Genomic DNA, 15,981 nt, shown 5'->3' with positions numbered 1-15,981 from the left:
TCAAATCAAAATAGGTTTATCAGGCCGCAGTGCGCTGTCTGCATGTCATCACACAGCAGACATATGTTTACTAGTTTTACAGCACTGGTAAACTTGTGCTTCTGAGAGTTAAAATGTGGACATCAAACACTTTAAACTGAACTCTAAAGCCACAGTTACACAGTGCAGTGGCTTTAAGGACACTGGGGCGTCGTCATCATTCTCATTCATAAAAAGAAGCATATTATAATATGTTTTGTTCAAGAGGAATGTTTTCTGAGTGAATCAATGTTTTTCTTAATGTTCAAACAGGTTAAGGGTGTTCGTGGGTGTCACTTATAGAACTTTAGGTGCAGTTGTTTCTAAAGCTTTGTGTCTTGACAAAATACACACCTCAAACACGACTCAAACTAGATTCACATCTCGTCTCAATCACCGCCTTGTGTCCAGAGTCTGGGAGCCTCACGGTGCAAACGCTCACAGTTTTGGTCTGAGCCGATTATTTCCATGGGAAGTTGTCTTTTTATGGATGACAAACTTCAGATGGAAGTCAAGTGTGTTATATTTGTGTTTTTATGGAGACTTTAGAAATGAGAGCTGTGTAAAAGTCTAAATGTCGCCTTTATGAAGATTTCTATCACACGACAGGTGAGTGTCAGGGGAGGCCGTGGTCAAGGAGACAAAGCCCAGGTGAGCCCCATCGCCATGGAAACCATACACATGTTTACAGGTAACACCAACTCATTAGTAATGGAAACACCACACCTGTCACCTCAGCTGGTAATGAGGCCTTTAACGAGGCGGCTAATGAAGGACACCAGGGTAGTCCTGCTTTAGTCCTGTTTTAGTCCTGTTTTTGTCCTGTTTTAGTCCTGTTTTAGTCCTGTTTTAGTCCTGCTTTAGTCCTGTTTTAGTCCTGCTTTAGTCCTGCTTTAGTCCTGTTTTAGTCCTGTTTTTGTCCTGTTTTAGTCCTGCTTTAGTCCTGTTTTAGTCCTGTTTTAGTCCTGTTTTTGTCCTGTTTTAGTCCTGCTTTAGTCCTGTTTTAGTCCTGTTTTTGTCCTGCTTTAGTCCTGCTTTAGTCCTGCTTTAGTCCTGTTTTAGTCCTGCTTTAGGCCTGTTTTAGTCCTGCTTTAGTCCTGCTTTTGTCCTGCTTTAGTACTGTTTTAGACCTGCTTTAGTCCTGCTTTAGTCCTGTTTTAGTCCTGTTTTAGTCCTGCTTTAGACCTGCTTTAGTCCTGCTTTAGTCCTGTTTTAGTCCTGTTTTAGACCTGCTTTAGACCTGCTTTAGTCCTGTTTTAGTCCTGTTTTAGACCTGCTTTAGACCTGCTTTAGACCTGCTTTAGTCCTGCTTTAGTCCTGCTTTAGTCCTGTTTTAGTCCTACTTTAGACCTGTTTTAGTCCTGTTTTAGTCCTGCTTTAGTCCTGCTTTAGTCCTGCTTTAGTCCTGTTTTAGTCCTGCTTTAGGCCTGTTTTAGTCCTGCTTTAGTCCTGCTTTAGTCCTGCTTTAGTCCTGCTTTAGTACTGTTTTAGACCTGCTTTAGTCCTGCTTTAGTCCTGTTTTAGTCCTGTTTTAGTCCTGCTTTAGACCTGCTTTAGTCCTGTTTTAGTCCTGTTTTAGTCCGGTTTTAGACCTGCTTTAGACCTGCTTTAGTCCTGTTTTAGTCCTGTTTTAGTCCTGCTTTAGACCTGCTTTAGTCCTGTTTTAGTCCTGTTTTAGTCCTGCTTTAGTCCTGTTTTAGTCCTGTTTTAGACCTGCTTTAGTCCTGCTTTAGTCCTGCTTTAGTCCTGCTTTAGTACTGTTTTAGACCTGCTTTAGTCCTGCTTTAGTCCTGTTTTAGTCTTGTTTTAGACCTGCTTTAGTCCTGCTTTAGTCCTGCTTTAATCCTGTTTTAGACCTGCTTTAGTCCTGCTTTAGTCCTGTTTTAGTCCTGTTTTAGTCCTGCTTTAGTCCTGCTTTAGTCCTGTTTTAGACCTGCTTTAGACCTGCTTTAGTCCTGCTTTAGTCCTGCTTTAGTACTGTTTTAGACCTGCTTTAGTCCTGCTTTAGTCCTGTTTTAGTCTTGTTTTAGACCTGCTTTAGTCCTGTTTTAGTCCTGCTTTAGTCCTGCTTTAGTCCTGCTTTAGTCCTGTTTTAGAGCTACTTTAGTCCTGCTTTAGACCTGCTTTAGTCCTGTTTTAGTCCTGCTTTAGTCCTGCTTTAGTCCTGTTTTAGACCTGCTTTAGTCCTGCTTTAGTCCTGTTTTAGACCTGCTTTAGTCCTGTTTTAGTCCTGCTTTAGTCCTGCTTTAGTCCTGCTTTAGTCCTGCTTTAGTCCTGTTTTAGTCCTGCTTTAGTCCTGCTTTAGTCCTGCTTTAGTCCTGTTTTAGACCTGCTTTAGTCCTGTTTTAGACCCGCTTTAGTCCCGCTTTAGTCCCGCTTTAGTCCCGGTTTAGTCCTGCTTTAGACCTGCTTTAGACCTGTTTTAGTCCTGCTTTAGTCTTGCTTTAGTCCTGCTTTAGTCCTGTTTTAGTCCTGCTTTAGTCCTGTTTTAGTCCTGCTTTAGTCCTGCTTTAGTCCTGCTTTAGACCTGCTTTAGACCTGCTTTAGTCCTGCTTTAGTCCTGCTTTAGTCCTGTTTTAGTCCTGCTTTAGTCCTGCTTTAGTCCTGCTTTAGTCCTGCTTTAGACCTGCTTTAGACTTGCTTTAGTCCTGCTTTAGTCCTGCTTTAGTCCTGCTTTAGTCCTGCTTTAGTCCTGCTTTAGACCTGCTTTAGTCCTGCTTTAGTCCTGCTTTAGTCCTGCTTTAGACCTGCTTTAGAGCTGCTTTAGTCCTGTTTTAGTCCTGCTTTAGTCCTGCTTTAGTCCTGTTTTAGTCCTGCTTTAGACCTGCTTTAGTCCTGCTTTAGTCCTGTTTTAGTCCTGCTTTAGTCCTGCTTTAGTCCTGCTTTAGTCCTGTTTTAGACCTGCTTTAGTCCTGCTTTAGTCCTGTTTTAGACCTGCTTTAGTCCTGTTTTAGTCCTGCTTTAGTCCTGCTTTATTCCTGCTTTAGTCCTGTTTTAGTCCTGCTTTAGTCCTGCTTTAGTCCTGCTTTAGTCCTGTTTTAGACCTACTTTAGTCCTGCTTTAGACCTGCTTTAGTCCTGTTTTAGTCCTGCTTTAGTCCTGCTTTAGTCCTGCTTTAGTCCTGTTTTAGACCTGCTTTAGTCCTGCTTTAGTCCTGTTTTAGACCTGCTTTAGTCCTGTTTTAGTCCTGCTTTAGTCCTGCTTTAGTCCTGCTTTAGTCCTGCTTTAGTCCTGTTTTAGTCCTGCTTTAGTCCTGCTTTAGTCCTGCTTTAGTCCTGTTTTAGACCTGCTTTAGTCCTGTTTTAGACCCGCTTTAGTCCCACTTTAGTCCCGCTTTAGTCCCGGTTTAGTCCTGCTTTAGTCCTGTTTTAGACCTGCTTTAGTCCTGTTTTAGACCCGCTTTAGTCCCACTTTAGTCCCGCTTTAGTCCCGCTTTAGACCCGCTTTAGACCTGTTTTAGTCCTGCTTTAGTCTTGCTTTAGTCCTGCTTTAGTCCTGTTTTAGTCCTGCTTTAGTCCTGTTTTAGTCCTGCTTTAGTCCTGCTTTAGTCCTGCTTTAGTCCTGCTTTAGACCTGCTTTAGTCCTGCTTTAGTCCTGCTTTAGTCCTGCTTTAGACCTGCTTTAGACCTGCTTTAGAGCTGCTTTAGTCCTGTTTTAGTCCTGCTTTAGTCCTGCTTTAGTCCTGTTTTAGTCCTGCTTTAGACCTGCTTTAGTCCTGCTTTAGACCTGCTTTAGTCCTGTTTTAGTCCTGCTTTAGTCCTGCTTTAGTCCTGCTTTAGTCCTGCTTTAGTCCTGTTTTAGTCCTGCTTTAGTCCTGCTTTAGTCCTGCTTTAGTCCTGTTTTAGACCTGCTTTAGTCCTGCTTTAGTCCTGTTTTAGACCTGCTTTAGTCCTGTTTTAGTCCTGCTTTAGTCCTGCTTTATTCCTGCTTTAGTCCTGTTTTAGTCCTGCTTTAGTCCTGCTTTAGTCCTGCTTTAGTCCTGTTTTAGACCTACTTTAGTCCTGCTTTAGACCTGCTTTAGTCCTGTTTTAGTCCTGCTTTAGTCCTGCTTTAGTCCTGCTTTAGTCCTGTTTTAGACCTGCTTTAGTCCTGCTTTAGTCCTGTTTTAGACCTGCTTTAGTCCTGTTTTAGACCCGCTTTAGTCCCACTTTAGTCCCGCTTTAGTCCCGGTTTAGTCCTGCTTTAGACCTGTTTTAGTCCTGCTTTAGTCTTGCTTTAGTCCTGCTTTAGTCCTGTTTTAGTCCTGCTTTAGTCCTGTTTTAGACCTGCTTTAGTCCTGCTTTAGTCCTGCTTTAGTCCTGCTTTAGACCTGCTTTAGTCCTGCTTTAGTCCTGCTTTAGTCCTGCTTTAGACCTGCTTTAGACCTGCTTTAGACCTGCTTTAGAGCTGCTTTAGTCCTGTTTTAGTCCTGCTTTAGTCCTGCTTTAGTCCTGTTTTAGTCCTGCTTTAGACCTGCTTTAGTCCTGCTTTAGACCTGCTTTAGTCCTGTTTTAGTCCTGCTTTAGTCCTGCTTTAGTCCTGCTTTAGACCTGCTTTAGACCTGCTTTAGTCCTGCTTTAGACCTGCTTTAGTCCTGTTTTAGTCCTGCTTTAGTCCTGCTTTAGTCCTGCTTTAGACCTGCTTTAGACCTGCTTTAGACCTGTTTTAGTCCCGCTTTAGTCCCGCTTTAGACCCGCTTTAGTCCTGTTTTAGTCCTGCTTTAGTCCTGCTTTAGACCTGCTTTAGTCCTGTTTTAGTCCTGCTTTAGTCCTGCTTTAGTCCTGCTTTAGTCCTGCTTTAGACCTGCTTTAGTCCTGTTTTAGTCCTGCTTTAGTCCTGCTTTAGTCCTGTTTTAGTCCTGCTTTAGACCTGCTTTAGTCCTGCTTTAGACCTGCTTTAGTCCTGTTTTAGTCCTGCTTTAGTCCTGCTTTAGTCCTGCTTTAGACCTGCTTTAGTCCTGTTTTAGTCCTGCTTTAGTCCTGTTTTAGTCCTGCTTTAGTCCTGCTTTAGTCCTGCTTTAGTCCTGCTTTAGACCTGCTTCAGTCCTGTTTTAGTCCTGCTTTAGTCCTGCTTTAGTCCTGTTTTAGTCCTGCTTTAGACCTGCTTTAGTCCTGTTTAGACCTGCTTTAGTCCTGTTTTAGTCCTGCTTTAGTCCTGCTTTAGTCCTGCTTTAGACCTGCTTTAGTCCTGCTTTAGTCCTGTTTTAGTCCTGCTTTAGACCTGCTTTAGTCCTGCTTTAGTCCTGTTTTGGTCCTGCTTTAGTCCTGCTTTAGTCCTGTTTTAGTCCTGCTTTAGTCCTGCTTTAGTCCTGCTTTAAACCTGCTTTAGTCCTGTTTTAGTCCTGCTTTAGTCCTGCTTTAGTCCTGTTTTAGTCCTGTTTTAGTCCTGCTTTAGTCCTGCTTTAGTCCTGCTTTAGTCCTGTTTTAGTCCTGCTTTAGACCTGCTTTAGTCCTGCTTTAGTCCTGCTTTAGTCCTGGTTTAGTCCTGCTTTAGTCCAGCTTTAGTCCTGCTTTAGACCTGCTTTAGTCCTGTTTTAGTCCTGCTTTAGTCCTGCTTTAGTCCTGCTTTAGTCCTGTTTTAGTCCAGCTTTAGACCTGCTTTAGACCTGCTTTAGTCCTGCTTTAGTCCAGCTTTAGTACTGCTTTAGTCCTGCTTTAGTCCTTATTCAGTTTCTCCTCCTGATTTAGAGCTGGTTTGGTCAACGTTCGCTCAGGTTTAGTCCTGAAGTCCTAAAGCTGCTTAAGACTGGATTTAGACCTGATTTATTCCAGGTATGGTCTTAATGTTCGCTTTTAATAATTTAGCCTAGATTTAGACCTGATCTTATCCTGGTTACGTCCTATTGTGGCGCTGGCCTCGTGTTCGCTCTTCTGCCAGTGTCTTCACTCCTGGTTGTTGTTCTGAAGTGAAGTGTTGATTGGTGTGAACTCCAAACATCTGCTCACACTGAAGTCACTAATAAAGCACGAGACCCGACGAGACCGGAGCAGGACCGTGCAAGTCCACGATCAAGACCCGAGCAGGACCGTGCATGTCCACGATCAAGACCCGAGCAGGACCGTGCAAGTCCACGATCAAGACCCGAGCAGGACCGTGCAAGTCCACGATCAAGACCCGAGCAGGACCGTGCAAGTCCACGATCAAGACCCGAGCAGGACCGTGCAAGTCCACGATCAAGACCCGAGCAGGACCGTGCAAGTCCACGATCAAGACCCGAGCAGGACCGTGCAAGTCCACGATCAAGACCCGAGCAGGACCGTGCAAGTCCACGATCAAGACCCGAGCAGGACCGTGCAAGTCCACGATCAAGACCCGAGCAGGACCGTGCAAGTCCACGATCAAGACCCGAGCAGGACCGTGCAAGTCCACGATCAAGACCCGAGCAGGACCGTGCAAGTCCACGATCAAGACCCGAGCAGGACCGTGCAAGTCCACGATCAAGACTCGAGCAGGACCGTGCAAGTCCACGATCAAGACCCGAGCAGGACCGTGCAAGTCCACGATCAAGACCCGAGCAGGACCGTGCAAGTCCACGATCAAGACCCGAGCAGGACCGTGCAAGTCCACGATCAAGACCCGAGCAGGACCGTGCAAGTCCACGATCAAGACCCGAGCAGGACCGTGCAAGTCCACGATCAAGACCCGAGCAGGACCGTGCAAGTCCACGATCAAGACCCGAGCAGGACCGTGCAAGTCCACGATCAAGACCCGAGCAGGACCGTGCAAGTCCACGATCAAGACCCGAGCAGGACCGTGCAAGTCCACGATCAAGACCCGAGCAGGACCGTGCAAGTCCACGATCAAGACCCGAGCAGGACCGTGCAAGTCCACGATCAAGACCCGAGCAGGACCGTGCAAGTCCACGATCAAGACCCGAGCAGGACCGTGCAAGTCCACGATCAAGACCCGAGCAGGACCGTGCAAGTCCACGATCAAGACTCGAGCAGGACCGTGCAAGTCCACGATCAAGACCCGAGCAGGACCGTGCAAGTCCACGATCAAGACCCGAGCAGGACCGTGCAAGTCCACGATCAAGACCCGAGCAGGACCGTGCAAGTCCACGATCAAGACCCGAGCAGGACCGTGCAAGTCCACGATCAAGACCCGAGCAGGACCGTGCAAGTCCACGATCAAGACCCGAGCAGGACCGTGCAAGTCCACGATCAAGACCCGAGCAGGACCGTGCAAGTCCACGATCAAGACCCGAGCAGGACCGTGCAAGTCCACGATCAAGACCCGAGCAGGACCGTGCAAGTCCATGATCAAGGCAGACGAGACCGGGACTTGGAGCCAAGCGTGACCTGGACCTGGATCCAGACCAGGACGAGGCTCTGACAGTAACACTAGGACCACTTCACGGCTCTGGTCGTGGTCGTATTGTGATCACACATTTGTATTTGTACCTGCACATGATTTCGTGGGTGAGAAGGACTCGACACATCTCTGGGTTTTTGTCCTGGCCTTCGTACAGGATCGGCTGAAACAGAGCGTAAGAGAATATTAGAACTCACACAAAAAGAGATAGAAAATAGGCTGCGTAAAACAAGAAATACAAACAAAAAACAAGACACAGAGAAAGACACTTTTGTAGCTTGTGGAAAATATATCCATTAATACCAAATGTCCAGCACTTTTATTTTGACTGCAAAGGGGACTTTTTTGTCCATATTATAAAGGTCCTTTAAAGCCCAGTGTTCTCACTCTGTGTTATTCCTGTTGTTTCCATTGCAGGAGTTGTATGTCCCAGACAGATACATAAAGTGAAAGGTTAATGTAGAAGATAATTTGCAGCAATTGTTTCCCTCAGTCCAATATTTATATTATACACTATATTAGTACAATCCTGAATATATTACACAGCTAATGATGAGCCAACCACAATTTCCATGTGAATAATCTGCACTTGAGATTTTCCAACAAACTTGTTTGGATGATCTAAATATGTTTCCACTCAATGTCCTTCTTTTTCCCACTTATTTTGAATATATTTAGAAGAGTCTTTATTTAAAATGGCACAAGCCTTTTATCAAACGGGCCTCATTGTCAAAGAAACCTCATCACAACAATCCACAGCTGTGAAACACCGACAAACCCACAATCATAACTTTATCATTTCATTCATAATGAACAAACAGTTACAGGGAAGTTAAGAATTAGTCATGCTCATTATAAACTCCTAACTCCTTAATTAAAGGTTGAATAGAGGATTTTTGCGACAAATCAGAGTCTCATTTCCTCGTGGCGAGGACAGTTCTCCCACATGTCAATCATTCCCTGCGTGCTACTGCACACCTGCAGCCTCGTTCCCATAGCAGCACGTTCCCTGGCTGCACATGCGTGGTTGATATGTGTTTATCTCCAGGCTTCAGACCGCCAAGGACAAAAATGAGGGACGACAGAGAAAGAGACTGAATCTGAGAATCTGCTGAGACAAAAGATGCGATCCGGGCGCGAATAAACAAACGCACGTGTAGCAGCGGCGCTGTAGCGCTCATGCACCAGGTTTGATTGTAGGCGGAGTCTTGGAGAGAACAGGAGGGTGGGGGCTGACTGTGCGCATGTGCATTTTTTTTTTTAAATGACTAAGTCTGATTTCTCAAATCGGCAAAAAATCCTCTATTCAACATTTAAGTTGTTACTAAGCCTGAATCAATTATTTGTTCATAACAAAATAAGGTTTGTTCATGTTTTAGTAATGATACTTACTAAAGCAGAACTAAGTCACATTTTGACCTTATTAAACGTCTTTATAAGTCCGGGTGTTTGAAGCGTCCGTCATCACCGCTGCTGTCTCCGGGCAGACACCAGCCCCCAGAGAGCAGCAGGGGGCAGTGTAGTCATAGAAGTCGTACCCATGAGTTTAGGGATGGTGTTGTTTTGCTGCTGCCTCAGTCTGTTTTATGGAAGGAACATACAATTGCATTCTACGCAGACTCTGTTCTATTGTTTCTAACCAAACCAGAGATTTCCAAAAGATGATGCATTTCCTTGATGATATTGGCTTAATCTGGACACAAACTAAACTAAAACTGATCTTGTTGCTAACCCCCTTGGACTTATCTATTTAAATGTCGAACAGAATCCCTCAAATATCTAGGTGTGGTTCTCCATAAGGACTCGTAGGTGATTTTGGAGAAAAAACATACCCTTTTTTTCCTCGATCATGAATACAACATTTCAGTCCAAGCCAAGCCCAGATTTCTCTATCTGTTCCAGACTCTTCCGATTTCCATCCCCAACTGTTTGATGAGTGGAATAAAACAATCTCAAGATTCATATGGCAAGGAAAAAACACATCAAATCCAATTCACGACCCAACAACAACCAGCAAAAGGAACAGGAGGTTGAGGTTTAGCTTGTTTGAGTACAAGGCCCAGTGGAAAAACATTGACTGTAGTGTTGTGCCAGAGACTCCTGTACAGGCCTGACAAAGAGCTGAGTCACTTTGAGGAAGTAGAGAATCCCTGGATAAAATCAGAGCTCACGACATGGAACAAGATGATTAAAACCTATAAATTAAATAAAGATGTTAAAATCTTAAACTTATGACCAACGTTTTAAGCCAAACAGCATCGACATGAGATTCAAGATATGGACAACAAAAGGCATAAGAATTTTCACCGGATTGTAAAAGAAAATCATATGAAAAGCTTTGATATGTTGAAAAAATCCTTAGGCCGGAAAAAAAAGGATTTGTATAGATTGTAGAAAAAGCTTTAGTTGCAGTCATCTGGACTCAGTTACAAAAAATAGACGTTTTGACTCTCATCCAAGAGTCATTGTCAATAAAAGAAATTAGGTCGAGAACTCCGATATTTATACTATTCTGTGGTAAGTCCAGCCCATTGGGAGGAGCCTTCCTGAAGGGGAAAGAGTTGTTGTTTCAACAGAAACTTACCCTCTTTCTATCTACCGAGCCTATTCAACCCTTTAATGGGCTATTAGTCTCCCCTTTGTCTTTGTGAGATCCTGGCTCACCCAGTGGCTCACCCAAACGAGTGATCAGAGGCTTCAAGATGGAGATGCACGGCGCTCTGTGGTGTATCTCCATCTTGAAGCCCCTAATCACTCGTTAGAAGACGGTGAGGTGAAGGTTTGAGTTAAGGAAGCTATTTTTGTTAAAAAAGAAAAACCTTCTTTAAACAGAAACGGAGGTCTAAAGTCTGAATGTTGGAGAGACTGTGGTTGTCAGGAGGCGCTGAATGTTGGAGAGACTGTGGTTGTCAGGAGGGGCTGAATGTTGGAGAGACTGTGGTTGTCAGGAGGGGCTGAATGTTGGAGAGACTGTGGTTGTCAGGAGGGGCTGAATGTTGGAGAGACTGTGGTTGTCAGGAGGGGCTGAATGTTGGAGAGACTGTGGTTGTCAGGAGGGGCTGAATGTTGGAGAGACTGTGGTTGTCAGGAGGGGCTGAATGTTGGAGAGACTGTGGTTGTCAGGAGGGGCTGAATGTTGGAGAGACTGTGGTTGTCAGGAGGCAAACCAACATCATGTGTTCTGGGACTGTCATTGTACAGTAATTCCTGACGGAAATTAACAAGGAAATGCAAATCATCTTGACACCACCATCGCAGGACATTTTGGAATAATGTACTTGGGCCTCAAAACCCCCACATGGACACAGTGATGGGAAGAAGGAACGTTTAAAACACAATGGACAAAGTGGGACAATTTTCCAGAACTTAAAATGCTCTAATTTCTCTTTTATCTTTATTATATTATTTTTTTCCTGATGCTACTCCTTTATTTTCTACTTTTACTCCTTTTACTTGACATATTATGTTCTACCTGGTCCAGCTCGTTCTCTTTAGGGGTTTTGTGGGGATATTATTTTTATTTTTGTTTCTGTTGTTTTGTGTTTCTAATAAATGTAAAATAGCCCAAAAAAATCAGGATGGTGTATATTTTACATAATCCATGATAGAGTTCATGCTAACCTTCAGCAGTAAACATTTTATTCACCCCTGGCAGGTAATCTATACATCTAATAATCAAAAATAATATTAAACTATATAAGTATGATGATTAAACATATGTAAAGTCTGGGTGAGCTTGTGAAGCGGCAGAGTGAAAAGAACAATCATCAGACTAACGATCTTTAAATGGACGTGAAGTTTTACAGCCGTTTCCTTCAGCCTCCTTCACACTCCATTTAAGAGCCACAAATCCCAATTCCTCCAAGTCCTGGCCTAGATCCTGGTCTCTGAGGTGGTCCCAGCGCCCCCCCAACATCTGTCCAGGACTTAACCAGGACTCAAGGCAACATGGCCAGGATTCAACCAGGACTAGAGCAGGACTAGAGCAGGACTAGAGCAGGACTAGAGCAGGACTAGAGCGGGACTAGACCAGGACTAGAGCAGGACTAGAGCGGGACTACAGCAGGACTAGAGCAGGACTAGAGCAGGACTAGAGCTGGACTAGAGCAGGACTAGAGCAGGACTAGAGCAGGACTAGAGCAGGACTAGAGCAGGACTAGAGCAGGACTAGAGCGGGACTAGACCAGGACTAGAGCGGGACTAGAGCGGGACTACAGCAGGACTAGAGCAGGACTAGAGCAGGACTAGAGCAGGACTAGAGCAGGACTAGAGCAGGACTAGAGCTGGTCCAGAGCAGGACTAGAGCAGGACTAGAGCAGGACTAGAGCAGGACTAGAGCAGGACTAGAGCAGGTCTAGAGCAGGACTAGAGCAGGACTAGAGCAGGACTAGAGCAGGACTAGAGCAGGTCTAGAGAAGGACTAGACCAGGACTAGAGCAGGACTAGAGCAGGACTAGAGCAGGATTAGAGCAGGACTAGAGCAGGTCCAGAACAGGACTAGAGCAGGACTAGAGCAGGACTAGAGCAGGTCCAGAGCAGGACTAGAGCAGGACTAGACCAGGACTAGAGCTGGTCCAGAGCAGGACTAGAGCAGGTCTAGAGCAGGACTAGAGCAGGACTAGAGCAGGACTAGAGCAGGACTAGAGCAGGTCTAGAGCAGGACTAGAGCAGGACTAGAGCAGGACTAGAGCAGGACTAGAGCTGGACTAGAGCAGGACTAGAGCAGGACTAGAGCTGGACTAGAGCAGGACTAGAGCTGGACTAGAGCAGGACTAGAGCAGGACTAGAGCAGGACTAGAGCGGGACTAGAGCGGGACTAGAGCGGGACTAGAGCGGGACTAGAGCGGGACTAGACCAGGACTAGAGCAGGACTAGAGCGGGACTACAGCAGGACTAGAGCAGGACTAGAGCAGGACTAGAGCAGGACTAGAGCGGGACTAGACCAGGACTAGAGCAGGACTAGAGCGGGACTACAGCAGGACTAGAGCAGGACTAGAGCAGGACTAGAGCTGGACTAGAGCAGGACTAGAGCAGGACTAGAGCAGGACTGGAGCAGGACTAGAGCAGGACTAGAGCAGGTCTAGAGAAGGACTAGACCAGGACTAGAGCAGGACTAGAGCAGGACTAGAGCAGGATTAGAGCAGGACTAGAGCAGGTCCAGAACAGGACTAGAGCAGGACTAGAGCAGGACTAGAGCAGGTCCAGAGCAGGACTAGAGCAGGACTAGACCAGGACTAGAGCTGGTCCAGAGCAGGACTAGAGCAGGACTAGAGCAGGACTAGAGCGGGACTAGACCAGGACTAGAGCAGGACTAGAGCGGGACTACAGCAGGACTAGAGCAGGACTAGAGCAGGACTAGAGCTGGACTAGAGCAGGACTAGAGCAGGACTAGAGCAGGACTAGAGCAGGACTAGAGCAGGACTAGAGCAGGTCTAGAGAAGGACTAGACCAGGACTAGAGCAGGACTAGAGCAGGACTAGAGCAGGATTAGAGCAGGACTAGAGCAGGTCCAGAACAGGACTAGAGCAGGACTAGAGCAGGACTAGAGCAGGTCCAGAGCAGGACTAGAGCAGGACTAGACCAGGACTAGAGCTGGTCCAGAGCAGGACTAGAGCAGGTCTAGAGCAGGACTAGAGCAGGACTAGAGCAGGACTAGAGCAGGACTAGAGCAGGTCTAGAGCAGGACTAGAGCAGGACTAGAGCAGGACTAGAGCAGGACTAGAGCTGGACTAGAGCAGGACTAGAGCAGGACTAGAGCTGGACTAGAGCAGGACTAGAGCGGGACTAGAGCAGGTCCAGAGCAGGACTAGAGCAGGACTAGACCAGGACTAGAGCTGGTCCAGAGCAGGACTAGAGCAGGTCTAGAGCAGGACTAGAGCAGGACTAGAGCAGGACTAGAGCAGGACTAGAGCAGGTCTAGAGCAGGACTAGAGCAGGACTAGAGCAGGACTAGAGCAGGACTAGAGCTGGACTAGAGCAGGACTAGAGCAGGACTAGAGCTGGACTAGAGCAGGACTAGAGCTGGACTAGAGCAGGACTAGAGCAGGACTAGAGCAGGACTAGAGCGGGACTAGAGCGGGACTAGAGCGGGACTAGAGCGGGACTAGAGCGGGACTAGAGCGGGACTAGACCAGGACTAGAGCAGGACTAGAGCGGGACTACAGCAGGACTAGAGCAGGACTAGAGCAGGACTAGAGCAGGACTAGAGCGGGACTAGACCAGGACTAGAGCAGGACTAGAGCGGGACTACAGCAGGACTAGAGCAGGACTAGAGCAGGACTAGAGCTGGACTAGAGCAGGACTAGAGCAGGACTAGAGCAGGACTAGAGCAGGACTAGAGCAGGACTAGAGCAGGTCTAGAGAAGGACTAGACCAGGACTAGAGCAGGACTAGAGCAGGACTAGAGCAGGATTAGAGCAGGACTAGAGCAGGTCCAGAACAGGACTAGAGCAGGACTAGAGCAGGACTAGAGCAGGTCCAGAGCAGGACTAGAGCAGGACTAGACCAGGACTAGAGCTGGTCCAGAGCAGGACTAGAGCAGGACTAGAGCAGGACTAGAGCGGGACTAGACCAGGACTAGAGCAGGACTAGAGCGGGACTACAGCAGGACTAGAGCAGGACTAGAGCAGGACTAGAGCTGGACTAGAGCAGGACTAGAGCAGGACTAGAGCAGGACTAGAGCAGGACTAGAGCAGGACTAGAGCAGGTCTAGAGAAGGACTAGACCAGGACTAGAGCAGGACTAGAGCAGGACTAGAGCAGGACTAGAGCAGGACTAGAGCAGGACTAGAGCAGGTCTAGAGCAGGACTAGAGCAGGACTAGAGCAGGACTAGAGCAGGACTAGAGCTGGACTAGAGCAGGACTAGAGCAGGACTAGAGCTGGACTAGAGCAGGACTAGAGCTGGACTAGAGCAGGACTAGAGCAGGACTAGAGCGGGACTAGAGCGGGACTAGAGCGGGACTAGAGCGGGACTAGAGCGGGACTAGAGCGGGACTAGAGCGGGACTAGACCAGGACTAGAGCAGGACTAGAGCGGGACTACAGCAGGACTAGAGCAGGACTAGAGCAGGACTAGAGCAGGACTAGAGCAGGACTAGAGCAGGACTAGAGCAGGTCTAGAGCAGGACTAGAGCAGGACTAGAGCAGGACTAGAGCAGGACTAGAGCAGGTCTAGAGAAGGACTAGACCAGGACTAGAGCAGGACTAGAGCAGGACTAGAGCAGGATTAGAGCAGGACTAGAGCAGGTCCAGAACAGGACTAGAGCAGGACTAGAGCAGGACTAGAGCAGGTCCAGAGCAGGACTAGAGCAGGACTAGACCAGGACTAGAGCTGGTCCAGAGCAGGACTAGAGCAGGTCTAGAGCAGGACTAGAGCAGGACTAGAGCAGGACTAGAGCAGGACTAGAGCGGGACTAGAGCAGGACTAGAGCAGGACTAGAGCAGGACTAGAGCGGGACTAGAGCAGGACTAGAGCAGGACTAGAGCAGGACTAGAGCAGGACTAGAGCTGGACTAGAGCAGGACTAGAGCAGGACTAGAGCAGGACTAGAGCAGGACTAGAGCGGGACTAGAGCGGGACTAGAGCGGGACTAGAGCAGGACTAGAGCAGGACTAGAGCAGGTCCAGAGCAGGACTAGAGCAGGACTAGAGCGGGACTATAGCAGGACTAAAGCAGGACTAGAGCAGGACTAGAGCAGGACTAGAGCAGGACTACAGCAGGACTACAGCAGGACGGAGCCAGAATCTAACCAGGACTAAAACATGGACTAAAGAAAGACTGAACCAAGACTAAAGAAATACTGAACCAGGACTAAAACCAGGACTAAAGAAAGACTGAACTAGGACTAAAGAAAGACTGAACCAGGACTAAAGAAAGACTGAACCAGGACTAAAGAAAGACTGAACCAGGACTAAAGAAAGACTGAACCAGGACTAAAGAAAGACTGAACCAGGACTAAAGAAAGACTGAACCAGGACTAAAGAAAGACCTAACCAGGGACTAAAACCAGGACTAAAGAAAGACTAAACCATGACTACACCAGATCTAAACCAGGTTTAAACCCTGAGTCCTGGTCTGGAGTGACGTGGACCTCCTCCTGCTCCAGTCCAAGTCCCCGGTCTGAGTCCCCGAGCTGTCAGGTCCAGACCAAGATGAACGACGGTGGAGTTTTGAGAGCAGCACTGAGGAGCAGGAGAGAGAGTGTGAAGAAAGATCCTTCTGCAGGAAATCAAACGGCCTTTATAGAGTCGTTCAGAAGTGGAGCAGAGTCTGGGTAAAAGGGAGAAGTAATCTAGAAAAGAGTCCAAATGTGGACTAAACCTGGTCTGAATCTGCAGGAGGAATCCATCAAAAGGCCCATAACTAGTGGAGCAGTAGCAGGATCCAGGGATCATTTTTCTGTTTCTAAAACTAAATAAAAAGTGATAAAAATGGGACTAAAATAAACATTATTGTCAGAGTAGATTTTAGAGTTGGAACTAGACGAGATGAGACACTGTGATAAAATGTGAATATATGATTATATTTCTGTGATGTATTTTATCTGCATAATAGTGATATTTTATCTGCATCATTAGTCTAAGAGAAGAACGGGTGTGTGACAAACTGCATTTGTTTGTGAAGGGGTCGTAAAGATGGGCCAAAGGATGTTTACCCTAGGGGGGGTGATAA

The 15,981-nt window shown here is 46.9% G+C and overlaps 1 protein-coding gene across 1 annotated transcript in view; it reads right to left on the bottom strand.

Annotated features, from left to right (window-relative positions):
• The window catches only part of LOC140365183 (transcription factor COE1-like), an 86,537-nt gene extending 79,066 nt beyond the window's left edge, over window positions 1–7,471 (bottom strand). The window contains exon 1 of the mRNA XM_072451453.1: window positions 7,401–7,471. Within this exon, the coding sequence (XP_072307554.1) occupies window positions 7,401–7,438 (38 nt within the window). The 5' untranslated portion in view covers window positions 7,439–7,471. The remainder of the gene's footprint in view (window positions 1–7,400) is intronic.
• Window positions 7,472–15,981: the final 8,510 nt, after the last annotated feature.

Source organism: Eucyclogobius newberryi, unplaced genomic scaffold, assembly GCF_026437365.1.
Source record: "Eucyclogobius newberryi isolate DKJ021-1_F unplaced genomic scaffold, fEucNew1.0.hap1 SCAF_19, whole genome shotgun sequence".
NCBI classification, from domain to species: domain Eukaryota; kingdom Metazoa; phylum Chordata; class Actinopteri; order Gobiiformes; family Gobiidae; genus Eucyclogobius; species Eucyclogobius newberryi.
The sequence above is the reverse complement of the archived record's forward strand: the minus strand, read 5'-3'. Positions and strand labels throughout refer to the sequence as shown.